Here is a 26,909-nt window from a genome sequence, read left to right on the forward strand (position 1 = left end):
TTGAAACATACAGAAATGCTACATTAATAAATTCAGATGATACACTGTTTTTAATAAATTAAATTTCTCTAATAAAAATTGAGACACTTTATGTCACATTGGGAATTGCAATTATTTCCAATCATACACTATTTTGAAAAGGCAGAATTGCCTTTGCAAGATTATACTGTATTCTAAATAAGGCACAGTAAATAGAAATGCTTTGAAATAACAAACTGTCTAATGAGGGATCCTTGGTTTCAATGCTCTTATTCAATTTGAATTCAATTGAGGAAAATTTGTTTTAAGATATAAATCCCAGGGGAACGCAGATGGCAGTTTTGTAGAACTTTTTGTTAATGATTCAGAGGTGATCAAGATAAATGAATTCAGGAAGCAAGGAAGAAAACAAGTAAAGAAATATGACATAATTACCGAGAAAAAAAGCCATTTAGGAAATCTGGAAAGTATTTGCAGAATTGATTTTGCAGTAAGCTTACTTTTTAAAAGTGTAGTGTGTCAGCAATTTCATACTGGAAAACTCGGCAGGATCAAAACCAAGACAAAACAAAAAACAGGGATCTGATTTGTCTCTTGACAAATAAACTTTAAGGTAAAAGAAAACAAGAGAAAGAGAGAAGGAATGGGGATCTGCAGATTGAAAGACTTAAAAGCCATATCAATCTACTGTCATGTGTGGACTTTAGATTTGAGTTAAAACACGCTATCAATAAATGGTGAAATAACAGGAAATTGAATGCTGGATATCTGATTATCTTAAAGAATTACGGTAAAATAATGGTAAAATGGGTTTTTTAAGATTTTACTTTTATTTATTTGAAAGGCAGAGTAACAGAGAGAGGAGGAGAGACAAAGAGAAATCTTCTGCCCTCTAGTTCACTCCCAAAATGGCTACAAGACCCAGGGCTGGACGAGGCTGAAGCAAGGAGCCTGGAACTCCATCCATCTCTCTCTTCCACATGGGTGCAGGGGCCTAAGCACTTGGGCTATCACCTGCTGCCTTCCCAGCTGCATTAGTAGGGAGCTTGATTGAAAGCGGAACAGCTAGGGCTCAAACTGGTGCCCATATGGGATGCCAGTGTCACAGGTGGTAGCTTAACCCACTGTACCACAATGCTGGCCCTTTAATATAAACTAGAGTTCTTATTTTCTAGACACTTATCTAGACCAGGAGGAAGTATCTGGCTCCTGGCTTTGGATCAGCGCGGTGCGCCGGCTGCAGCGCGCTGGCCACAGCGGCCACTGAGGGGTGAACCAACGGAAAAAGGAAGACCTTTCTGTCTCTCTCACTGTCCACTCTGCCTGTCAAAAAAAAAAAAAAAACTCATGGATTATTTGGTAGCCTCATTTATACATGAGCATTAAGTCTTGTTAGTTCTTCTCTTCCTTTTACTAAATAATTGAATAAAAGAAATAAAAATTGTAATGATGGTGATGACTGACTATACCCAGCAATCTAGGAAGTTTGGAATAGATATGGTGGGAGATGAGATGCAGAGAATGTAAGAGTTTATGGTATTAAGGAGGCAATCTTGGGGTATCCTTTACATATTGTTGAGTTGCCGCATCTCATGTTACAAAGCCCGAGTGTGCAGCCTGGCTCAGATAAGTCTGTGTGCATCTGGGGAGTGAATCAGTAGATGGCAGCTGTTTTTCTATCTCTCACTCAAAGTAAAAATTCTAAAAAGATAAAGGAAAACAGAAAATTATGACATATTAAGCCATAGAAATAATGTACAAATCACACAATATGATAATACTTCATAAAGTTCATGGAAAATAGAATTAAAAGGTAAGTTGATTTTGGTTAAAAAAAAAACAACTTGAAACCCATGCATACAGAAGTCTCACAAAGTTCATGAAAAATGTATATTATAGAAAACTATACATGGATTTCAAAAATTTTTACAACAAAATAAACGTTTAGTTCCATTTTCCTTTTGGAAAATTTGTATACTACTTTCATTTTACAGATTGGGAAGCTGAAGTTAACCTTCTGAGAGGTTAAATAACTTTAAACATATTATTTAACCAGTAAGTAGTTGAACTTGTTTTTACCAGCTTTGTCTCACCTGGTAGTTCTAGACACTTATCTAGAAATACTTGTGAGATGAAATGATAGAAAGCCTGGAATTTTGTTTGAAATCATTTCAGAGGAGAGAGTAGACGGGGCGGACGTGGAGCACGACTGACCTTGATGGCTGTTAGGTATGAGGGACAGATACATGATAGTTCATTATATTATTCTGCTTTTGTGTGTGGTTGAAATTCTCTTATAAATAAAGCTTTCAACAAATATTAGCATGACTTTTTTAGTTAGTTTGTATGATGGTTTTAATCTTTTGTTTGAGATTTTTCCAGTCATCCTTTTAGACATGGGTGGGGGGTTGGAGGGAGTGGCTCTCCGGAGCCTCTAAGTTGGGAAGCTCTGGCCTGTGGAGCTGGAGGTTTGGCAGCATCAGAAGTCAAAGCACAACCGTGGCATTGGTGAAGAGACATGCTGGTGGCTCTCAATGACCTCTGCATCCTGGTGCCCATGACTTTGTGTAATCCCCTTCCCTTGAAGTGTGTGTGGGATATGTGGCTTGCTCCTAGCCAGTAGAATATGGAAAAGGTGATAAAGTCACTCTCATAGCTTTGTTACGTTATATACGACTCCATATTGCTAGCAGATGTATTATCTCTCTGTCTCCCCTGGTGGCTTTGGAGAAGCAAGCTGCCATGTTGTGAGAGAGCTACATGGCAAGGCACTGCAGGTGGCATATAGGAGCTGAGGATGGCCTCTGGCTGACAACCAGTAAGCAGGTAGACCTTTTGTCTTACAGTCACAAATTCTGACAAGTTGAGTGAGCTTGGAAGTGGATCTGCTTACCAGTCAATTACTAGATGAGAACTAAGCGCTGGGTGACCTTGAGCAGAGGACTCAGCTGAGCCAGGCTCAGACTCTTGACTGACCCATTGAAATGAGATTATATACATGTGTTGTTTCAAACCACTACCTCGGTGGTAATATGTATGTTACCAAAGCAAGGAAAATACATACAATGGCATTATAGTCTTTGTGCCCATAGATAATTACAAATTTTGAAAAGCACTGCAAGTAATTTCCTGTTTATCCTAAATGGTCAGAGTAAGGCATATTAGATAATTATAATATTATGGTAAAATGCATGATTGTATACTATACATTGATTACCATGTTTCAAATAATTTAAATATAGTAAATTACACATAACACCAAAAATAATGGTGGGCATTTGCTTGAGGATCATGGATACAAATAATGACTATGGTACAGTATTGTGGGAAGTAGCTGATTATTTTAGCTTCCTGGATCTTGTGTTTCCAATTTTTATAAGTTATTTTGTACTTACAAGTAAGTGGAACTGTAAAAAGGGCTCGCAGCTCAGATCATACACAACAATTAAATTTAAAAATCAAGTGAATCATACCCTAACTGTTAAGAGCTAAAAGTATAAAATTTCTGGAGAGAAAACAGAAAACATTGGTGACCTTGGGTTTGACAAGAAATTCTTAATTAGCACCCCAAAAGGATCACACTATTAAAAAATGATAAACTGGACTTCATTTAAGACTTTCATTCTTACAGGTCTTCAAAGAAGGTGGTGCCTTTCTCTGAAGGGAGGAGAGAACTTCCGCTTTGACTATGACCTTGTCTAAATAAGATAGGAATCAGTGAACTCAAAAGGCTTCCATAGCCTTGGAAACTCATGACTGGAGCATAGGGAGATTACTGATGCCATAAACAGGAGTGTCAATTTGTAAAGTCAACAACAGGAGTCACTGTGCACTTACTCCTCATGTAGGATCTCTGTCGTTAATGTGCGGTACATTGAGATTTAATGCTATAACGAATACTCAAACAGTATTTTTCACTTTGTGTTTCTATGTGGGTGCAAACTGTTGAAATCTTTTCTTAATTTATACTAAACTGATCTTCTGTATATAAAGAGAATTGAAAATGAATCTTGATGTGAATGGAAGGGGAGAGGGAGCAGGAAAGGGGAGGGTTGCCGGTGGTAGGGAAGTTATTGGGGGGGGGAAGCCACTGTAATCCATAAGCTGTACTTTGGAAATTTATATTCATTAAATAAAAGTTAAAAAAAAGAAAAGTATTTTTATTGGACAAATTACAGAGTTCAAACCAACATTTTTTATAGCAACATCATGGGGGCAGAGAGCATCTTTTTCAAAAACAAAACATTAATAAACTAAAAAATAAAAATGCAAAAAAAAGACTTTCATTCTTTAAAAAGTAAAAGGTGAGTTATATACAGGAAGAAAATATTTGCAAAATATATATCTGATATAGGACTTATATCTAGAATATGATAAACCAAAATTCAATAATCAAACAACCCATTTACATAAAACAAAAAGACTCATCACCAAATAAATATATGATGACAAATACACACATGAAAATATCCTCAATATTGTTAGTCATTAAGGAAATACAAATTAAAACCACAAGATACTACTTCATATTTACTAGAGTAACTGATTTAAAAAAAATTGACTATCCCGAACGCTGGCAAGAATATAGAACAACTGGCACTCTCATACATTGACACTCTCATACACTGCTAGTGGGAATGTAAAATGGTACAGTTACTCTAGAAAGCAGTTCAGCAATAATAGATGATTATTCATCTTTGTTTTTAAAGATTTATTTTATTTATTTGAAAGACAGAGTTACACAGAGAAAGGGAGAGATAGAAAAAGAGAGATCTTCCATCTACTGGTTTGCTCCCCCAAATGGCTGCAACAGCCAGGGCTGGACCAGGCCAAACCCAGGAGCCAGGCGCTTCCTCAGGTCTCCCATGTGGGTGCAGGGGCCCAAGGACTTGGGCCATCTTCTACTGCTTTCCCAGGTGTGTTAGCTGAGAGCTAGGTTGGAAGTGGAGCAGCCAGGTCTCAAACCGGTGCCCACATGGGACGTGACATTGCTGGCGTCGGCTTAACTCATTATGCCACAGTGATTATTCATCTTTGATTATGGATATTTTAAGGCATTTAAGCAACACCTTAAAAAATACTTACAATATGGGGGCCAGTGTTGTGGTGCAGCAGGTTAAGCTGCAGCTTAGAACACCAGTAGCCCATATCAGAACATTGGCTCAAGTCTCAGCTACTCTTCTTCCGCTCCAGCTCCCTGCTAGTGCATTTGGGAAGGCAGCGGAACATGGTCTGGGCTGCTTCCACTAATGTGGGAAACCAGGATGGAATTCCTGGCTCCTGGCTTCAGCCTGGCCCAGCCCTGGCTGTTGCAGCCATTTGGGGAGTGAACCAATGGATAGAATATCTGTCTCTCTCTCCCTCTGTCGCTCTGCCTTTCAAATAAATAAATCTTTTAAAATTTATTTATAAAGCACACAGGAGGGGTATTCAAAAAAAGTTCATGGAAAATGTGTTATGAAAGAACTGTACATGGATTTCAAATAAATTTTTGCACCAAAATGAACTTATCTTTTCATACCATTTTCCACAACATTTTTGAAGTATGCTTATATAGTCTGCTTAACTTTTGCATTAACCCTATGAGATAGTGTATTAGTTCATTTTGTGTGGCTGAAACAAAACACCAGATGCTGGGTGACGTACAAAGAAGAGAAGTTCACCAAGCTCACAGCTCTGGAGGTTCCAGGGTCTGGTGCCAGCACTTGCTCAGCTTTGTTGAAGGCCTTCTGGCTACATCAGAACATGGTGGATGACAACATGGTAGATGACATCATGGTGGGAGCATGTGCCAGAGGGAGTGATCACATGGCAAGACAGGAAGCAGGGGCCTGGGGAGGGGCCGGGCTCTCGCTTTTTATAACAGCCCATTCTCAAAGGAAATAACTCATTCCTGTGATACACAACACACTCCTTAAAACCAGCATTGATCCATTCATGAAGGTGGAGCCCCCATGAACTAATCTTCTCCCATTAGGCCCCAACTCCTAAAGGTTCCCCGACTTCTCAACACGTCGCATTGGGGGCAAAGCCTCTGGCACAGGAAGCTTTGGAGAACACACTCAAACCACATCCAGACCGATCCTCACATCTCGGAGCAGGGCAAATGCAGCATGAGGGAAGCGAAGTGGCTTACTCAATGGCATACACCCAATCTGTGATGAAATCTGAGTGCAAACCACGCTACCCCCAACCACTCTTCTACCTGGTGGTGCCTTTGAAAAGACTGCATGCTGCTATGGGTTCTTTTAAAAAAGTAGACACTACTACTAAATGCCCAGTAATTATGATAATTAGTGCTGTTTTGTATACAATTATTATGCAAAAAGAGTGGCACAGAAGTTAACCTTCTAAAATCTATTACATATTTATTTTATAAAATGTATAGTTTTATATAAATTTTATGGTTACCTTCTACTTATAGCCAGTGATAACTATTTTCTATAAATTATAGTGATTATGGTTTTTAAGTATATCAGATTTAGGTGATCAAAAAGTATATTTAAAGAAATATTAAGTAAATTATAGCACAGGTGGCACAAATATAAGGCAAAATTCATTAAGGTAACTCTTGAAAACATAAGTCTGAGAAATTCTACACACTGTGGGAGAGAATAATATAAATTCCCCCCCTTTTTTTTGAGAAGAAAAATGGAAAATGAGAACTGAGTTTCCCTTTAAGAAAAAGGTCAGCTTCATTTAAAAGGAATCCATGAAACAATCTCTTGGACTTTCCTTTATGTCAAAACAGTAATGATTCTCTCTGCCTCAGGATAGATCCAAACTACATAAAGGTTCACAGAGCCACAGCTGAACTAGCTAAGACCAAAGGTGCCAATTTTGGTTGCTTTTTTGCTCTATTCGATTTTTTCTGTTTTTCAGAAACAAGGTTAAGGAGCTATGAGCAGAGTTTGTCATGATCTCTTTTAGAATTTATGACCCAGCCCTGGTTTGTATAGACCTAAACTTGTGCAACCATAATGTAGGCAATTGTATTAAGTCAGAGAATGTGGCTAGTGTAGGAGATCGTGAGAAACTTCAGTTATAACTATAAAGGGTCTTCAAAAAGTTCATGGAAATGCATTTTCTAAAAATAAAAATCCAGGGTACATGATTTTCAAAAGTCTTTGGCATTGTAACACATTTGTCTTTTAATCCTATTTCTCCATGAACTTTTTGAAGTCTCTCCTAGGTTACTGAGCAGCATTTCCATTTTGACTTTTTGATAGAATGCTCAAGACAAAGTTCTCTTAGAAATTACCAAACCCTTCCTACAAGTAGCCAAACAGCAAGGTTTTTCTAAACCCTTTGAACTTCCCTGGCAAGGCTACAGTGCTCCAACAATCACGATATTTGCATAATCCCCCTGTTAGCAGATCCCATGACTGTCAAAGGTTACTCTTAAGCAGTGGTTCTTTTTTTAGTTTATTTTTTATTTATCCCCCCCCAAAGAAACCTTTTATTTAAAGAATACAAACTTCATATATTTCATAAGTGCAGCTTTAGGACTATAGTGATTCTTCCCACCATACCTGCCTTCCCACTCCTCCTCCTCCTCCCTCTCATATTTCCAGACCAATTCTCCACTAAAATCCATTTTCAATTAACTTTATGCACAGAAGACCAACTCTATACTAAGTAGAGTTCAACAATTTGCGCAGTAAGAAAAAAAAAAAAAACTTTCTCAATGGTTGAGACAGAGGCTGTTCAAAGTCATTGCATCTTGAAGTTAATTTTACTTTTTTTTTAGAAACTTAATTAATTTTAACGAAGCACCCAAGAATGATACATCTTTTGGGAGCACTTAGACATAGTTATAATACAATACTTTTAGGGACTGGCGCTGTAGCGCAGCGGGTTAATGCCCTGGCCTGAAGCACCTGCATCCCATTTGGGCACCAGTTTGATACCTGGCTGCTCCACTTCCGATTCAGCTCTCTGCTATGGCCTGGGAAAGCAGTGGAGGATGGCCCCAGTCCTTGGGCCTCTGCACCCATGTGGGAGACCCAGAGGAAGCTCCTGGCTCCTGGCTTCGGATCAGCACAGGTCCGGCCGTTGTGGCTAACTGGGGAGTGAACCATCGGATGGAAGACCTCTCTCTCTCTCTCTCTCTCTCTCTCTCCCCCCCCCTCCCCCCCCCCGCCTCTCCTCTCTCTGTGTAATTCTTTCAAATAAATAAATCTTTAAAAAAAAACGCAACACTTTGAGGACAGAGGCTCTGCATGGGAAGTTAGTGCACAGTGACTCCTGTTGTTAATTTAACAATTAGCACTCTTATGTATGACATCAGTGATCTCTCGAGGCTCTTGAAATGAGCTGCCTAGGCTATGGAAGCCTTTTGAATCCACAAACTCTGTCAGTATTTAGACAAGGCCATGAGCAAAATGGAAGTTCTCTCCTCCCTCCAGAGAAAAGTACCTCCTTCTTTGATGACCATAAGCAGTGGTTCTTGAAGTGTGTTCCCAGGACCAGCAGCAGTAGCAGCAGCAACATCAGCTAGAAACTTACGGGAAATGCAAGTTCTTGAGCCCCACCCTAGACCCACTGAATCAGAAGCTGTGTGAGTTGGGCCCTGCAGTGTGTTTCTGCAAGGCCTCCAGGGAATTATAATTTTAGGCACACTGATGAGTGAGGAAGGACCACTGCTCTCAAAGTTGGGTCTAAGACTGTTTCATACCTTCTAGATAATCAAAGAACTAAGTTCTTATTCCCTGGCTAGGAGCCAATCAACATCCCAAAATTCTCTTCTAAGACACTGCAATGTCATCACCTGAGAGAAGAGGGAACTTTCCCCTCTAAAGATCAAGCTCTATCTCCCTCCCCTGGCAATTCCACAACCTATTTCAAAATATACCGCCATCTTACTCTGGCTTATTCTCAGGGCTTAAACTGCTTGGTGGTTACATGAGGTATAGATGCCTAATGTCACCCATTTAATTTGAAGCCAGCTCAATGCATTGGAAAAAATCTCTGCTTCTATTTCCAGAAGACAAGCTCCTTCTCTTGTCCCAAACTTCCATTCACTCACAAAGTGTTTCCTGAGCACACAGTATGTTACCAGTGCTTCTCTGGGTACTGGTGAAACAGCAGTGAGCCTGGCAGATAGTGCCACTACAGAAAGTCACAGCTACTGTCTGTCTTGTTCATGCTCTTTCCAGCTCAAGCTTGAGTGTTTCCACTTCACCCCATGGTCTGCTGTGGACTGTGTTTCACATGGCAGTCCAATGTGGTGGACAAAGCCAGGGGCTGAGGTTGCTAAACTTGGGGTTTAGTCCTAGATCTACCCAGTCAGCTAGGATATTTAACATGTTACTCCTTGGTTCACTAGTTATTTGCATTATCCCATAGATTCATTTAAGTTTGGACTGTTGGGTTTTTTTTTTTTTGCAATGGCAAGTGGAAACCATTGAGTCATACTATTAAGTGGCTCAAAGCTGAACTACCACCCAGTCCTTCTTCACTCCCCATTCACCTGGAGCAGCACTCATTTACTCCTACACAGCTCGCTCTCTGTGTGCTTTCCCTCTTCCTGTTCCTCAAAATACCTATCCGTGTTTCTGCCACACATCCCAAATCGTGTTTGTGCCCCAAAGTATTCGGTCTCTAATGTTCTCTCCTTCAAGTTTTGCCTGACCACCCCAGGCCAAGTGAATCTGCCCTTCTCTAAACTGTCTGTTATTGTCTCTGTTATAGGATTTAACACCAAAGCACATGCATGCATTCATGCTACATGTCAATTTTACTTCATATCAAGCTGTCTTGTCTCTTCAATTATTGTGAAAGATATGTGAAACAGAGATGATATCTTATAGTCCTTTTTAAATCCCTTCCTCTATCCGTCCTCTGGTATATGCTAAAGAAATGAACAACAGAACAGAACCCAGATGTTTAAGGTGTACTTGAGGGGCAGGCGTTTGGCAAAGTGGTTAAGTCACTGCTTGGGTCACTGGCATCCCACACTGAGTGCATGGTTGGAGTCCTAGCTTCTCCGCTTTGGCTCCAACGTCCTGCTACTGTGCATCCTGGGAAGCAACAGATAATGCTCCCTCCCACCCACATGGGAGACCCAAATGGAGTTCTGGGTTTCTGGCTTTGGCTTGGCCAAGCCCTGACTGTCTCAGACATTTGGAGAGTGAACCAGCACGTGGAAGATGTCTTCCTGTCTATCTCTGTCTCTTCACTTCAAATACAATGAAAATATAAATTTTTTAAAGATGTACTTGAAACTTTTATAAAATGCAGACTTTTACGGGTGGTAATAATTATAGTAGCTTAGGTTCATACAAGTCTTCATGGTTTAGAAGTGCTTAAGTACTTTTCACCAAATCTAGCTGTCAGAAAAACTTTGTGAAGCAGGTATCATTATCCTTGTTTGGCACATGAGGAAACAGATTCGGACGTTTCTATGACTTGCCTGAGGCTGTAGAACTAGCAAACGGCAGAGCTGGGGATCACACTCCCACATTCCACCGCGTCTTTTGCCTGACTACTCTGGCTGGGCGAATTTATCACTGTTAGTATTTACCTGCCTTGTACCATGCTCTAATTTCTAAATTCAACCCTCTGATTGAAAGCAAGTACTGTTCAAACAGTGATGGGCTTCTCTGATATTTTAAATGTCAGGGCATGGCCCACTTGGGGAACAAGAAGTACAGCCTCACCTGGTGTTCCTAAGCGAGCCTGAGCAATGGTCAGTTTTTCATGGGGTGCTTGGCACTGGCAACTGGTTTCATCTGCAAATGGGGCAGGTGCAGTCAGGGTCTAGAAGGGAAAAAGAGAAAGGAAATGTAGTCTGACAAACTTGCCTTTAGCGCTAGCTTCCCCTGGGGTTTTATTTTTGTTGGCTACATGGGTATGATTAAGAAGTAGAATATATCTGCTGAGTCTTCCAGAGAAATATTGGATTGTTAAAAATAAAGAAAAGGCATCGTCACTGAAATCTTTTCTTTTCCTGTCTTTTAACTGATGCTTCAGAAAAGAGCTCTTCAGTGTCTACCACATGCAAGGTACCAGCGGAGGCATTCAGGATACATCATGTCTTTCAGGCCCCGTACCCGCTACGATGGATAGATAGTATAGGATAATACTAACCCTGTTTCACAGCAAAGGCACTGAGGTTCAGAGGACTCAGAAATATGCCAAGTCATGGCCTCAGAAAGTCACGATGCCCAGCTTTGAGCATTTCACAACCAACAGGGCAGTCTCCGAGCATTTAGACTCACCCACACCCGGGGTAGTCGGCTGGAAGCAACGGCACAGTCAGAAGGGCGGCACCACGTTTCCTGTATTCCACACACAGCAGCCTGGCCAATCACCAGCTCTGACATCTCTTCAGCGCAAAGGCCAGGGCCGTTATCTGTGCCCTGGGAGGGCCTAAAGGCACAGCAGTTCTGGCCCGCTGCAGATAACCGCCCCTGTGGTAGCTTTACCAGCCACCAACGGCTGGAGGCCCCGCCCCAGGCTGCTTGGGCTGGGGCTCTGGGGAACGCTGTGAGAAAGATGTAGTCACTTGGAAGCCTGCCCAGGAAGTGGCCCTGCATTTTTCAGTCAGCCTCTTAAAATGAAAACCTCACTCTCTCCAGACAGAGGAAGACAAAGCAAGTGGTGTTTTTGTAAACAGGGCAAATGCAATCCGGAGTTGGCCATTTGTAGTCCTTGAACTGTGTCATTACCACAGTCACCACTACATCATCTTTGGTATTTTTAAAGCTAAAGTTGACTAGTCACTGTAAACATCACTCAGAGTGCTGTGTGAATTGTTTCTTGCAGATGGAGACAGGTGTTCCTTAACTCGCAAGCACTTGAACAGGGGCTGTGACCCGCTTCTGCCATTCGTTTATTCATTCACTTATTCATTCACATGTATGTCAGGCACTATCTTAGAACTTGGGCATAGAAATAGGCACATGCTCACTCGGACTTACCTCCAATGGTGCAACTAGAAATGAGCCAGGGGATTTTAACTCAATCTTACCAAGAAGGCAGGTACCAATGCCAGTGCACTTGGTAAAGTGATAAGTATAAATACACAACCGATCAAAAAGATAGGGTAAGTTTCGAAGAGATTTCACAAATAAGACCAGTGTAAGCAAATAATGAAGGATAGAATTAAAAGGGAGAGAATGATCCTGCAGGGGAAGCAGGACACACAGCAGACTCATAGAATGGCAAATGCCCAAAACAGCACTCCTGCCTCAGAATCAACCCTTGGGGCATTCGGATCTGGCTGAAAGGCCCATGAGAGTCTCACAGGCATGGAAAGCCACAACACGGTGGCAAAAACAATCTAAATGAAAGATCCTGGTGAACAAGACCCCAGCAGAAGGAACAGGCCATCAAGGAGGGAGGCGCCTTTCTCTGAAGGGAGGAAGGAACCTCCACTGTGATATGGCCTTGACTAAACAAGTTCAGAGTCGGTGAACTCAAGGGGCTTCCATAGCCTAGACAGCTCATAGCAAGAGTCTCGGGTGATTGCTGATGTCATAAATAAGAGTGCCAATTGTTAAATCAACAACGGGAGTCACTAGGTACAGGCTCCCCACGTAGGATCTCTGTCCTTAATGTGTTTTACTATGAAACTTAAAGACAACACTACTAGTCGAACAATACCCTATACCTTGTGTGGTTGTGTGAGTACAGCCTGTTGAAATCCTTGCTTAGTATATACTAAGTTGATCTTCAGTATATGAAGGTAATTGAAAATGAAACTCGATGAAGGGCGGGATGGGAGAGGGAGTGGGAGAGGGGAGGGCCACAGGAGGGAGGGAGGTTGGGGGGGAGCCACAACAATACAAAGGCTGCACTTTGTAAATTCACATTTATTAAAAAATAAAAAAGCTGGAAAAAAAAAAAGAGCACAAGAAGTCAAATACATTTCTTGCCCTAACCATAGCTCCTGCTCAAGAGGCAATGATGGACACTCATGACGTCCCTTGGGAAACCTGTTAGGCACCAGGGTGGGGACCTGATCCAATGCCAGAAAAGGGAGGACATAAGAAATGGAAGGCAGAGAAAAGTCCTAAGTGTGCAAGTGCACTTGCATGTGTACTCATGCATATGGGAGCATCTTCAGTAGCACTTGACTTGGAGAAGGGGTATTTCTTGTCAGTGCAAGGCACTGGACTTGGAATGGGGAGAATGCAAAAATAAATAAGGCACAGTCTTGTTCCCTGAACATTGTCTTCCAAAGCAAGGCAGAGTATTCTAATTTGAAAGTCAACTTTCAGCTTTTTCAGGAAGACCTGGTTAAGACCCAGATACCAATAATGACCTGAGGCAGTAGTTCCTCAGTCCAGGTGCCTCCAGATTGCAATTTAAAAAAAAAAAAAAAAAAAAAAAAAAAAAAAAAAAAAAACTCCTACGCTGAGCCAGAACAAACAATTTTATTTATCGGAAATTTTTTGCTGTGTCCCACCCACATAAGAGGAGGGACCAACCTCCAGACATTTGGGAGTAAGAGAGCCCGAAGTTCCCGGCAGTGGCATGGACTGGGCCAACCTGGCATCCCACTGTCAAGCAACCTGCAGGGGACCAAGGTCCAGACAGTCCTTAGCATTTGCAAAAGCCAAGATGCTTCCAAGGATCTTCTGGTCTAGGCCCAGTAACAGAACATAATAGCAAAATCTGTGAGTGCCTACGTAGTGCCATGTATCCATGTATATGCTAAGCGCTTTAAGTGTATTTGCTCATTTCCACTCTGTGAGGTAGGTACTATTTCCACTGAATGGTGCAGGACCTGTCTTCCAACAGTGACACCAAGTGACAGCAAGAAACAACAGCAATGGCCAGTCCCTTGACTCAGTTAACATTGTGGCTCCTTCTGAACTGAGCAAACTCCCCGGATTCTACAACAATTAGAATGGAGAGACCTCAAAGAGGAGATACAGCTCTTCCTGCTCACTGGAGAAGGGGGACGCTAGATAATTAATTGTAGAAAGAAAGGCGCATGGTCATATGTTACCCAGTCTTCGTGAAGCAGGTTAAATGACTCCCGGGTAGTTTCTGGCAAGCCTCAGCTTAGACCCTAACAACACAGGTCACATCCTTTGTGTTTATTAATACATGCCAGAGGTTTACTGTGATGCTACACACTTGGAAGGTGAGTAAATGGAGGAGAGGATTGATAGAGGAAGGAACAGAATTGGCTCTGGGGCCGCAATCTTCTGGAGTAAAGGGTGGACCTTTTAGAATGGGAGAAAATATTAGTTGGGAAAGCACATTCAATTTCTTTAAAGATTATTTATTTGAAAGAGTTACAGAGCGGGAGAGAGAGAGACAGAGAAACAGAGAGAAAGAGAGCAGACAGATGGAAATCTTCCATCCACTGGCCCACTCCCCAAATGGCCAGGAGCTCCTTCTGGGTCTCCCACATGGTGGCAGGAGCTCAAGCACTTGGGTCATCTGCTGCTGCTTTCTCAAGCACAATAGCAGGGAGCTGGATAGGAAGCGGAGCAGCCATGACATGCAGTGGAGCCCATATGAGACGCCGGCATCACAGGCTGTGGCTTAACCCAGTGTGCCACAACGTGGGCCCCGGTGTGTTCAATTTTGAACAATGTCCTATTTTGACAAAAGTTCTACTCTTTTCAACATGCAAATCACTGAAACTAAGCCTCTGGACTGGGGAAAGTCACCAGAGGCTAGACTGTGACCCCCTTGGGAGCCACATTCCAAATTCGGGGTTAGGGAGGCATATGAGATTTTATATTTGCAAAAAGGAATAGGTATTTTAAAGGGTTAAGAAGCCCTGTCCAGGCTGGCGCCGCGGCTCAATAGGCTAATCCTCAACCTGCAGCGCCGGCACACCGGGTTCTAGTCCCGGTTGGGACGCCGGATTCTGTCCCGGTTGCCCCTCTTCCAGGCCAGCTCTCTGCTGTGGCCAGGGAGTGCAGTGGAGGATGGCCCAAGTGCTTGGGCCCTGCACCCCATGGGAGACCAGGAGAAGCACCTGGCTCCTGGCTTTGGATCAGCGCAGTACGCCGGCCGCAGTGGCCATTGGGAGGTGAACCAACGGCAAAGGAAGACCTTTCTCTCTGTCTCTCTATCACTGTCCACTCTGCCTGTCCAAAAAAGAGAAAAAAAGAAAAAAGCCCTGTCCAAGCATCCTGCAGCTTGTGTGTGCCAATGGCCTTGCCAGATCATGGTCATAGAGCTAGGCCACAATAAGACTTCTTTTTACCTAATTTAGGATTAAATAACACCCAGGAACTGCCTGTGTATACTTTTCCTGTTTGTCACACAAGTTCTCATCGTGTAAATTGTACCATAGTACCATACCAATGCCATAGTCCTATCAGGCTTTTTAAAGGGGAAGACATGATATGTTGGGTATTTCATTGCGGAATCTTTTCAATTAGACATCATCAAATATTTACCTAAAAACTATTAGGTACTGCATAAAATATACAATACAAATATTACTTTAGTGCAAAAAATGGTTGATAGAACCTGTACTTGTGCAGTGTGCATCACTGATGACTGGACCAATCAGACAACAGGCTGATAAACCAGTGAGAACTTAACATAGGACTACTGATGGTGAAGGTCTACTGCAGAGTTGCTTGTTGAAGCTTAGCCACTCTTTAACTGCAGTGGTTCAATTCAGTCAGACAGATCTGAGTTCAAATCCTAGCTCTGTTATTTAATATACCCATTTGACTTTTTAAAATCTGACTTTTAGAAAACTGCTGGTTCTTAACTTCTGTAACTTTCAGTGTTCTCACCTATGAAAGGGGGATAATAAAGAGATCTACCTCAGAAAGCTGTTTTAAAAACTAAATGAAATAATGTATGAATGATAAATACCATTTTGCCTCACCATAATCTAATCTCTTCCTGTCCATTTCCACTCCTCTGTATGGCTTCCCACATGGACTGCAGCAATGGGCTCCCTTGCTCTCCTGCTTCCAGCTGGACTGGGTCCATGAAAAGCATGGTGGGCAGCACAAGAAGAAACTCAGGGTGTTATCTCCTTGGCTTCCTCTCTGCTAAGAAGCAGTGTTTTTGTCCTTTGACTAGAATTCATGGTTCCTGTGAGAGGTCTCTCTTTATATAGCTCTCTGTGAGGTTATGTTCACCACACACACCCCTTGCACTGAAAGCCTAGGGGCATGGCAACCCCAGTGTTTCTAGGCCTGGTCCTTGAGGTTCCTGAAACCCTGCGCATACTTTTGTAAATAGTCCCTTTATTAATCTCTCTTCAAATTTCCCCTTTATAGTGATCGGTCTATGTCAGTGATCTGTCTGTGACATGGCCTTGCTTATACAGCATCTGTGTCCAGCACTATAATGCCAGACTCAACAGACATTAGCTAGCCAACGTTGATGAGACATGTTAAAAGCAAGGAGATCAGTTGAAAAGTAATTGCCCATAGTTACAAAGTTTATAACCACCTCCAGAATGTCTTCCAGTAGCCAAGAATGTTACAAGCACAGAACAATTTAATCAGCATATGCAAAAGAGGTAAGAACAGGGCTCCGGAGTCCATTTCTCCCGAACAGGCATTCTGCCTCAGGACTCAGCAGGTGTAGCACTACAAATCCAGAATCACAAAAAGATATCACAAAATCTCATCTTCCTGTGTCCGTTTGAATTTACGAGTCTCTGGGGCCAGTGCTATAGTGGGCTAAGCCTTTGTCTACAGCACCGGCATCCCATATGGGTGCCAGTTCGTGTCCCAGCTGCTCCTCTTCCCATATTTTATGAAAGCTTGATTTAATTTGGAGTTTAAATATTTTACTCTGTTTGAAAATAGAGAGGAAAGGAAAATAAAAAAGATTGTACAGTTGGCCATAGGTCTACCGCAGGTAAACTCTTAGATTGTTGGACTGTGTCATTGATTATGTACAATCTCACATTAGGCAGCTGGTGCAAAGGCCTCACCAACAGATGTCACTGAAGTGGAGCAAAAAGAGGCCCAGTACATGGTTCAGTGCCAAGAAACATCCATTTTTCATTTAGTTAAGTAAGGTGTGCACACATTATGAAGTGACAGGCACCATTGAAAACAGTAAGACAGACATGTACTAACAGGAAATGATTTCTAACACATTTTGTTGAGTGCAAAAAGCAAGTCAGAAAACAATATGTATAGTATGATACCATTTATAGGAGGGGAAAGAGAGAGAAAGGTAATTGCATGGAAATAGTTTAGAACTGTGCTAATACAGTAGCCAGGTTCTATTTATATTCAAATCACAATTGATTTACATTAAATTAAAAAGAGTGTCTCAGTCCTAGCCGCATTTCAAGTGCTCAGTAACCATGTGTGGCTATCATGGGTACTATACTGGACACAGCAAATACAGAATACTCCTGTCATCACAGTAAGTTCTACCATTGGCCTAGAAGGATACACATTAAGGTTGTCTCTGGGAAAGAAGGTAGCATTCTGGAGAGACAATGAGGGAATGCTTTCATTGTTTATTCCACATACGTTGGCTATTTTGCCTTATTTTTATAATGGGAACACATACATGAAATGTACATAATGGAAAAGTAAATTTAAAGAATTGTCTCCTGTGAATTTAGAGATGTAGGTTCAGATGTTGCACATGTAGAAGAATGGGAGTAGTTATAGAAAAGAGGGGGATATTTTAAAAAAATGACAATTATTATCTATAAATTGTTAAATTATGATTCCCAGGTACATGGAATATTTAAAACTCATTTGAAGGACAGGCATTTGGCTTAGTGATTAAGACATTGATTAAGATGCCTATATCCAAGGCTGGCACTGTGATATAGTAGGCTAAGCCTCCACCTGCGGTGCCGGCATCCCATATGGGCACCCGTTTATGTCCTGGTTGTTCCTCTTCTGACCCAGCCCTCTGCTTATGGCCTGGGAAAACAATAGAAGATGGTCCAAGTGCTTGGGCCCCTGTACCCATGTGAGAAACCCAGAGGAAGCTCCCAGCTCCTGGCTTCGATCTGCACAGCTCCAGCCCTTGCAGCAGATGGACGACCTTTCTGTCTGTCCCTCTCTGTCTGTGACTACCTCTCAAATAAATAAATAAAATCTTTAAGAAGAAAAAAAAAAGAGGCCAATATCCCATATCAGAGTACCTCAGTGCGATACTAGTTACAGCTCCTGACTCCAGCATTCTTGGTAATGCAGACCCTGTGAGGCAGCTGTGACAGCCCAAGTTACTGGGTTCTTGCCACCCATATGTGAGACGTGGATTGAGTTTCTAGCCCCATATTTCTGTTCCCAACTAGGGCAATTACAGGCATTTATTTATAAATAAATAAAGCTTTAAAATTCATTTGAGCAGGACCAGCACTGTGGCGTAACAGGTAAAGCCACCACCTGCAGTGCCAGCATCGTATATGGGCTCCGGTTCGAGTCCTGGCTACTCTACTTCCAATCCAGCTCTCTGCTATAGCCTGGGAAAGCAGTACAGGATGGCCCAAGTCCTTGGGCACCTGCACTCACATGGTAGACCTGGAAGAAGCTCCTGGCTCTTGGCTTCGGATCAGCGCAGCTCTGACTGTTGAAGCCAATTGGGAGTGAACCATCAGATCGAAGACCTCTCTCTCTCTCTCTCTCTCTCTCTCTCTCTCTCTCTCTCTGCCTCTCCTTCTCTATCTGTGTAACTCTGACTTTCAAATAAATAAATATTTTTTTAAAAACTCATTTGAGCTTTTTTTAAAAAGATTTTATTTTATTTATTTGACAGGCAGAGTTACAGACCATGAGAGAGAGAGAGACAGAGAGAAAGGTCTTCCTTCCGTTGGTTCACCCACCAAATGGTTGCCAATCCGAAGCCAGGAGCCAAGTGCTTCCTCCCGGTCTCCCATGTTGGTGCAGGGGCCCAAGCACTTGGGCATCCTCCACTGCCCTCCCGGGCCACAGCAGAGAACTGGACTGGAAGAGGAGCAACTGGGACTAGAACCGGTGCCCACATGGGATGCGGGCATGGCAGGCAGAGGATTAACCTAGTGTGCCACAGCACCGGCCCCTCATTTGAGCTTTTAAAAATTAAATTGCTTTCATATTATCTACATATTACTCATTTTTAATAAAAGTTTTTTTAGTGTTTGTACCTTTTATTTTTATTTGACAGGCAGAGAGACAAGAGACAGAGAGTTCCCATCTGCTGGTTCACTCCCTAAATGCTTGCAGTAGGTGAGTCTGGACCAGAGCTGAAGCCAGAAGCTGGGAGTCAAGAGCCAGAGCCGGGAATAGAATCCAGGTATTCCAATGGGAGATGCAGGCCTTTTAACTGGCATCTTTCTTTTATAAATGATTTCTTTTATTCATTTGAAAGGCAGAGTTACAGAGAGAGAGAAAGAGATCATCCATTTGCTGATTCACTCCCCAAATAGCCACAATGGCCAGGGCTGGGCCAAGCTGAAGCCAGGAGCCAGGAGCCTGGAACTCCATCTGGGTGTCCCACATGGCTGGCAGGGACCCAAGCACTTGGGCCATCTTATGCTCCCCTCCAGGTACATTAGTAGGGAGCTGCATCTGCAGTGGAGCAACCAGCACTCAAACCAGTACCCGCATGGGATGCTGGTATCACAGGTGGCAGCTTATGCAGTGTGCTACAATGCTGGCCCTTTAACTGGTGTCTTAACTGATAGGCCAAATGCCTGCCCCTGGGCGTTGTTCATTTTTCCAACATGCACTACCTGAATGCTTACTGTGTGCCAGGCATTGTTCTAGCTTCTGAGGATGCATAAGTAGGCAAAACAGACCAAAAACATCTGTGCTCATAACATAGTAATAATAAACAGCAACAGAAAACACAAAAGATGTTTTATGTCAAAAAGCGATTAAGTGCTATAAAAAATAATTAGGCTAGAAGGGGGACTAGAGAATGTAGGTGGTGTAACTGTAAGTAGCACAGTCAAGGGAGTCAATAGATGTGTAAATATATAAAGGATCAGTCAAGCTCCATGGAGAAAGCTCTGGAGAAAAAACACTGCAGGCAGAGAAAACAGCAAGCGCAAAGGCCAGGAGCACATCTGGCTTCTTCCAGGAATAACTAGGAGGCCAGTGTGCCTGGAGGAAGTGAGCAAAAAGTAGTAGGAGATGTAGCCAGGGAAATGAGACAGGAAGGGAGAGGATGGGAGGCGCCCAGTGTGTGTGTGTGTGGGGGGGGGTTGGGAATGACTGACTTTCACTGCAGGGAATTGGGAGCCATTAGATGGTTTGAGCAAGGCATGATATGATATGACTTAGCTCTAACAGGACTCCTGCTGATATGTTACCAATAAACAATAAGAGGTCAAAGGTAGAGTCCAAAAAAATAACTGAGGCTTCTGGTGTAATAAACAGGCAAAATAAGATAGAGGCTGGAGCGAGAGCAGTAGCAATGCAGATGGTGAGAAGTGGTCAGATTCTGGCTAGATTTTACATAAATAAAACTTGGAATAGATTGGATGTACAGTGTGAGAGGAGTCCAGGTAATTCCAAAGATATCTGCCTGAAGAACTGGAAAGACAGCATTGCCGTGCTGTAGGACAGGAAGACACAGGAAAAGGTCCAGGTGGGAGGGACATCACCAGCACCAAGGATTCCGTTCTCCAGCATTTGGTTTGGCATGCCTCCTAGATTTGCAAGTGGAGATGTCATGGAGAGAGTTCTATATGCAACTCTGGAGTTTGGAAGAGAGGACTAAGCTAGGGATAGAGGTATAGAAGTCAACAGAATTGAAATGATATTTAGGGGCTGGCACTGTGGAATAGTGGGTAAAGCCACCTCCTGCAGTGCCAGCATCTCATATGGGCACCAGTTTGAGACCTGGCTGCTCCACTTCCAATTCAGCTCTCTGCTATGGCCTGGGAATGCAGTAGAAGAAGATGGCCCAAGTGCTTGGATCCCTGCACCCACATGGGAAGACCAGGAAGAAGCTCCTGGCTCCTGGCGTCAGATTGGCGCAGCTCTGGCCATTGTGGCCAATTGGGGAGTGAACCATTGGATGAAAGACCTCTCTCTCTCTGCGTCTCCTTCTCTTTGTGTGTAACTCTGACTTATAACTAAATACATCTTTAAAAAAAGAAATGATGTTTAAAGCCATCGGGATAGTATTCATTTATTACTAATTATATACTCATTCAGCTATGGGCATGAATGCAGACAGAAGAGAGGTCTACTGCTGTCAGATGAGACATTCAAACAAAGACGGATTCTAAACTCAACAAGACAATACATTTACCAATGTTTCACAATGTTTTCTTATAATTATCCTGTTATGTATTACAGAACACTTGGAACACTGAGTTGAAAGACAAAAGTCACCAACAATTACATTTCCCAGAGACAACCATTGCTAACTCTATATTTCGTTGCAGGCTTTCAGATATGTCATATATACACCTTAGCAGCTCGGGACTCTTACTGCCATAGGTGGTTTTATTTTGCTCAATCTCATGATTATTTTATCATGCCATTAAAGAATTTTCTACCTCAGTAATTATAATAGCTGTAAAACATTCCACTGGTTAGAAAAATCAAACGGGCCAGCACTGTGGTGGCGTGGGTTAAGCCATGGTTTGTGACACTGGAACAAGAGCGCTGGTTTAAGTCCCAGCTGCTGCACTTCCAATCCAACTCCCTGCTAATGCACCTGGGAATGCAGTGGGAGATAGCCCAAATACTTGGGCCCTTGCCTCAAAAGTGGAAGACCAGGACAGAGGTCCTGGCTACAGGCTACAGGCTTCAGCCTGGCCCAGCCTTGGCTGTTGCAACCATTTGGGGAGTGAACCAGCAAATGGAAGATCTCTTTCTCACCCTGTCTGTCCCTCTCTTTCTGTCATTCTGCCTCTCAAATAAGCACATCTTTTTTTTTAAAGAAAAATCATAATTTAAATATTTCTGTAATGTTGAATATTATTTATTTATTACTAATACAAATAGTACTCAAACATAATTTTGAACCTCTGATTATTTCCTTATAATAGATTCCTAGAAGCTGAGGTAGTTAGATCAGGGGTATAAACATTCTAAAGATAAATATTTGAAGAACATTTTAACATGTATTGGTAAATTACTCTCCACAAAAGCGGTATCATTTACACTCACATTACAGTGTATGAAAGCACCTATCTTGCTGCCATCTCACCGGCACGGAGTATTATCTTTGTCAATTTTATAGACCAAAAAATGGCATCATGCTGCTTCTATTTGCATTATTTTGATTACAAGAAAGATTGAACATTTTTCACATGTTTATTAGCCCTTTGTATTTTCTTCTGAGAATAATCTATCCTTTGCCCATTTTCTCTATTGTTGAGAAGTATTTTGAGGTTGGTTAAATGCAAAATAGTAGCACAGTTAAAAATTAACTTCAGTGTCTTTTAGAAATCACATTTTCCAGCTTTATTTAAAGTTCCCTCATAAGAACTCCATTTATAGAAATGTATTTGAAAGGCAGAGGGGCTGGCGCCGTGGCTCACTTGGTTAATCCTCTGCCTGTGGTGCTGGCAGTATCCCATATGGGCGCTGGGTTCTAGTCCCGGCTGCTCCTCTTCCAGTCCAGCTCTTTGCTGTGGCCCGAGAGGGCAGTGGAGGATGGCCCAAGTGCTTGGGCTCCTGCACCCACGTGGGAGACCAGGAGGAAGCACCTGGCTCCTGGCTTCGGATCGGCGCAGCACCGGCTGTAGCGGCCATTTGGGGAGTGAATCAAAGGAATGAAGACCTTTCTCTCTGTCTCTCTCTCTCTCTCTCACCGTCTATAACTCTACCTGTGAAATAAAAAAATATTAAAAAAATAAAAATTAAAAAAAAAGGCAGAGAGAGGGAGAGAGATCTCCCATCTACTGGTTAATTCCTACCATGATGCCTACAATGGCTGGAGCTGGGCCAGGCCAAAGCAGGGAGCTGGGAACTCATTCTGAGCCTGACATGTGAGTGGCAGGGATCAAACTACTTGAGCCCTAACCTGCTTCCTTCCAGAGTGTGCAATAGCAGGAAGCTGCAACAGGGAGCAGAACGTAGAGCCATTTACTTGAGAGCAGGCACTCTGACATGAAGCAGCTCAACTGCTGCACCAAACGTCCATCTCTAGAACTCAGTTTTGTAAATCAGTATGGGAACACATTACTGTTCTGACAATCAAGGATCAGAATTTTTATTATGCCCTAGGGATACAGGCTTCCTTCAAACATTGGCCACCTGGGGCCTACAGTATGACATAGAAGGTCTGCAGTGCTGGTATCCCGTATGGGCACCAGTTTGAGTCCCAACTGCTCTTTTTCTGATCCAGCTCTCTGCTAATGAACCTGGGAAAGCAGTGGAAGATGGCCCAAGTTCTTGGGCCCCTACCACACACTTGGGAGACCCAGAAGAAGCTCCTGGCTCCAGGCCTCAGATTGGCCCAGTTCCAGCTGTTGTGGCCATCTGGGGAGTGAACCAGCAGGTGGAAGATTCTCTCTCTCTGCCTTTCAAATAAATGAATAAATATTTTTAAAAAACTGACCACCCATCACCTGTAACTCCCCCTCTTCACCCCCTACTATGGTCACCTTCTTTAGAAACTCATAGCAGAGGCTGGTGCCGTGGCTCACTAAGCTAATCCTCCGCCTTGTGGCGCCGGCACACCGGGTTCTAGTCCCGGTTGGGGTGCCAGATTCTGTCCCGGTTGCCCCTCTTCCAGGTCAGCTCTCTGCTGTGGCCAGGGAAGGCAGTGGAGGATGGCCCAAGTGCTTGGGCCCTGCACCCCATGGGAGACCAGGAGAAGCACCTGGCTCCTGCCATCTGATCAGCGTGGTGCGCCAGCTGCAGTGGCCATTGGAGGGTGAACCAACGGCAAAGGAAGACCTTTCTCTCTCTGTCTCTCTTTCTCACTGTCCACTCTGCCTGTCACAAAAAAAAAAAAAAAAAAAAAAAAAAAAAAAAAACCAACAACCTCAACCTCATAGCAGGGGCTGGCGCTGTGGTGCAGGTTAATCCTCCGCCTGCAGTGCCAGCATCCCATATGGGCACTGGTTCTACTCCCAGCAGTTCCTCTTCCAATCCAGCTCTCTGCTATGGCCTGGGAAAGCAGTAGAAGATGGCTTAAGTGCTTGGGCCCCTGTACTTGAATGGGAGACCCGGAAGAAACTCCTGGCTTCGGATCTGCACAGTTCTGGACATTGTGGCCATTTGGGGAGTGAACCACTGGATGGAAGAACTTTCTCTCTGTCTCTCCCTCTCACTGTCTATAACTCTACCTCTCAAATAAATAAATAAATAAAATTATTTTTAAAAAATAAACATGAGACTTTATAATCATTTAAAAAATGAAACTCATAGCAGTGAATTCAAACAGCTAGAAGACACTTAATACTATAAATAAAATCAAATCCCATTGATTCTTTTTTTTATTTAATAAATGTAAATTTACAAAGTGCAACTTTTGCATCATTGTGGCTTTTTCCCCCATAACCTCCCTCCCACCCACAGCCATCCCATCTCCCACTCCCTCTCCCATCCCACTCTTCATCAAGATTCATTTTCAATTATCTTTATATACAGAAGATCAACTTAGTGTATACTAAGCAAAGATTTCAACAGACTGCACCCATACAACCGCACAAGATATAGAGTACTGTTCGACTAGTAGTTTTTCTGTTAATTCTCATACTAAAACACATTAAGGACAGAGATCCTACGTGGGGAGCCTGTACCCAGTGACTCCCATTGTTGATTTAACAATTGGCACTCTTATTTATGACGTCAGTAATCACCCGAGGCTCTTGCCATGAGCTGTCAAGGCTATGGAAGCCTCTTGAGTTCACCAACTCTGAACTTATTTAGTCAAGGCCATATCACAGTGGAGGTTCCTTCCTCCCTTCAGAGAAAGGTGCCTCCTTCTTTGATGGCCCGTTCTTTCTGCTGGGATCTTGTTCACCGAGATCTTTCATTCAGGTCGTTTTTGCCACCGTGTTGTGGCTTCCCATGCCTGTGAGACTCTCATGAAATCCCATTGATTCTAAAATGCACATTCCATTCCCCACCCATCCACTATTTTAATATCTTTGATATTTGAGGGATTTTACAATAAATATTGTCTTAAAATCAGTGTTGGCCCCTTTTTTCACATTGTAGCACTCCCAAATAGAAATGCAACTTAAAATTAATGGCATCTTTTTTATTTTTTAAAGGCAAAGTTACAGAGAGGGAGAAGGGGGAGAGAGAGAGAGAGAAGGTCCCCCATCCACTGGTTCACTCCCCAAATGACTACAGTGGCTGGAGCTTCTTCCATTTTTCCCACACGGATGTAGGGGCCCAGGAACTTGGGTCATCTTCCACTGCTTTCTCAGACTCATTAACAGGAATCTGGATCAGAAGCAGAGCAGCTGGGACTCAAACCGGTGCCCATATGGGATGCCAGCACTGCAGACAGCAGCTTTTCCCTCTATGCCACAATGCCGGCTCTAATTAATGCCATCTTTGATTAATGAAATGCATAGATGCTATTACCAATAGCAAATATTTTTCACTTAGAGTTAAGAAATTCCATACCCTAAATCATTTTTTCCTTAGGCCTTTGAACTTTAGGAATTTATAATGAACATCAATAATAATCTTAAGTTATAGTCATATCCCATTTCCTTCCCCAAAGGACTTAAAGATGTGAGGTTAAGGAGAAAATATGATTAAAAAAAAAAGGTCGGGGTGAAATGGGCAAGCAGGAATGCATATCATACTTCTACATTTCAGACAGGTGGATCACAGAAATTGCTTTAAGCTCTCAGCAGTCATAGCAAAGAGGAAAACAAAGTTAATGGTATCCTTTGCAAAGAACAAAATACGTATTAAGAAAAAGCACAGGGCTTGGTACATGCACATCCTTTATCAGAGTGCCTGGTTTGAGTACTGGCTCTGCTTTCTGGTTTGTTGTTGTTGTTGTTGTTTTGCACAGGCAGAGTTAGAGAGAGACAGAGAGAAAGGTCTTCCTTTCTTCGTTGGTTCACCCCCCAAATGGCCATTACAGCCAGCGCTGTGCCTGATCCGAAGCCAGGTACTTCCTCCTGGTCTCCCATGCGAGTGCAGGGCCCAAGGACCTGGGCCATCCTCCACTGCCTTCCTGGGCCACATCCAAGAGCTGACTGGAAGAGGAGCAACTGGGACAGAATCTGGCGCCCCAACCAGGACTAGAACCTGGGGTACTGGCGCCGCAGGCGGAGGATTAGCCTAGTGAGCCGCTTTATCATGACGTGGCTCTGCTTTCTGATCCAGCTTCCTGCTAATGTGCACCTTGGGAGGTTCAAGTACTTGGGTCCTTGCCATTCACTGGGAGATTCAAATTGAGTTCTGGGCTCTGGGCTCAGGCCTGGCCCAACCCAGACTGTTGGAGGTACTTGGGGAGTGAACCACTGGATGTCTGTCTTTTTGACTTTCAAATAAAATGAAAATAAATAAAAATTTATTCTTTAATTTAATTAATTTAATTTAATTAATTTGATCTCTCTCTCTCTCTCTCTCTCTCTCTGTCAAATAAATATAAATGAATAATTAAAAGAAAGAAAGAAAAAGCACAGCATTTCCTGATGCTGAGTTCCGACAGAAACTCCTCCCATGGTACCACCTTAAGAGGCATGCTGGGTGATGCTATAGCATAGATGTCCACACTCAACAACATTTCCCAATAAAGGAGTCCTGTTCTTTCTGTTTGTCTCCATAGTGCCCTCCATACAAGGCAGAGTCCCAGCACCAAAACCTATCTCTGCAGGGAGCCAAATGTGCAGTCTGAAAATGCAGTTCGTTCTTCCTAATAGCTGCATGCGTGGGTAATATTTAGAACTTCTAGATCAGTGTTTTCTAACATGGGCTGGGATGGGCAAGATAACCCCCTGGAGAGCAAGACTTGTGTTTGTATTTATTGTTCATGTCAAAAAGAAAAAAAAAAAAAAACAAGAAAGGAAGCATTGCTAACAGCTAAGTCTAATTCATAAGTTTACACTGGCATCCTATCTGTGTCACTATAAAGTATACGAGGTG

General features: G+C 42.8%; 1 protein-coding gene across 8 annotated transcripts in view; it reads right to left on the reverse strand.

Moving 5' to 3' along the window:
• The window catches only part of PCYT1B (phosphate cytidylyltransferase 1B, choline), a 123,564-nt gene that overhangs the window by 55,998 nt on the left and 40,657 nt on the right, over window positions 1–26,909 (reverse strand). For 6 of the 8 annotated variants that reach the window (XM_051827647.2, XM_070067216.1, XM_008272466.4 and 3 more), the window contains one exon: window positions 10,641–10,740. In XM_051827647.2, the coding sequence (XP_051683607.1) occupies window positions 10,641–10,740 (100 nt within the window). Of the gene's footprint in view, window positions 1–10,640; window positions 10,741–11,201; window positions 11,667–26,909 lie in introns of those variants that run through there. The other 2 variants (XM_051827642.2, XM_008272467.4) reach the window with 2 other exon arrangements.

The sequence above is a fragment of the Oryctolagus cuniculus genome, chromosome X (assembly GCF_964237555.1).
Source record: "Oryctolagus cuniculus chromosome X, mOryCun1.1, whole genome shotgun sequence".
NCBI classification, from domain to species: Eukaryota; Metazoa; Chordata; class Mammalia; order Lagomorpha; family Leporidae; genus Oryctolagus; species Oryctolagus cuniculus.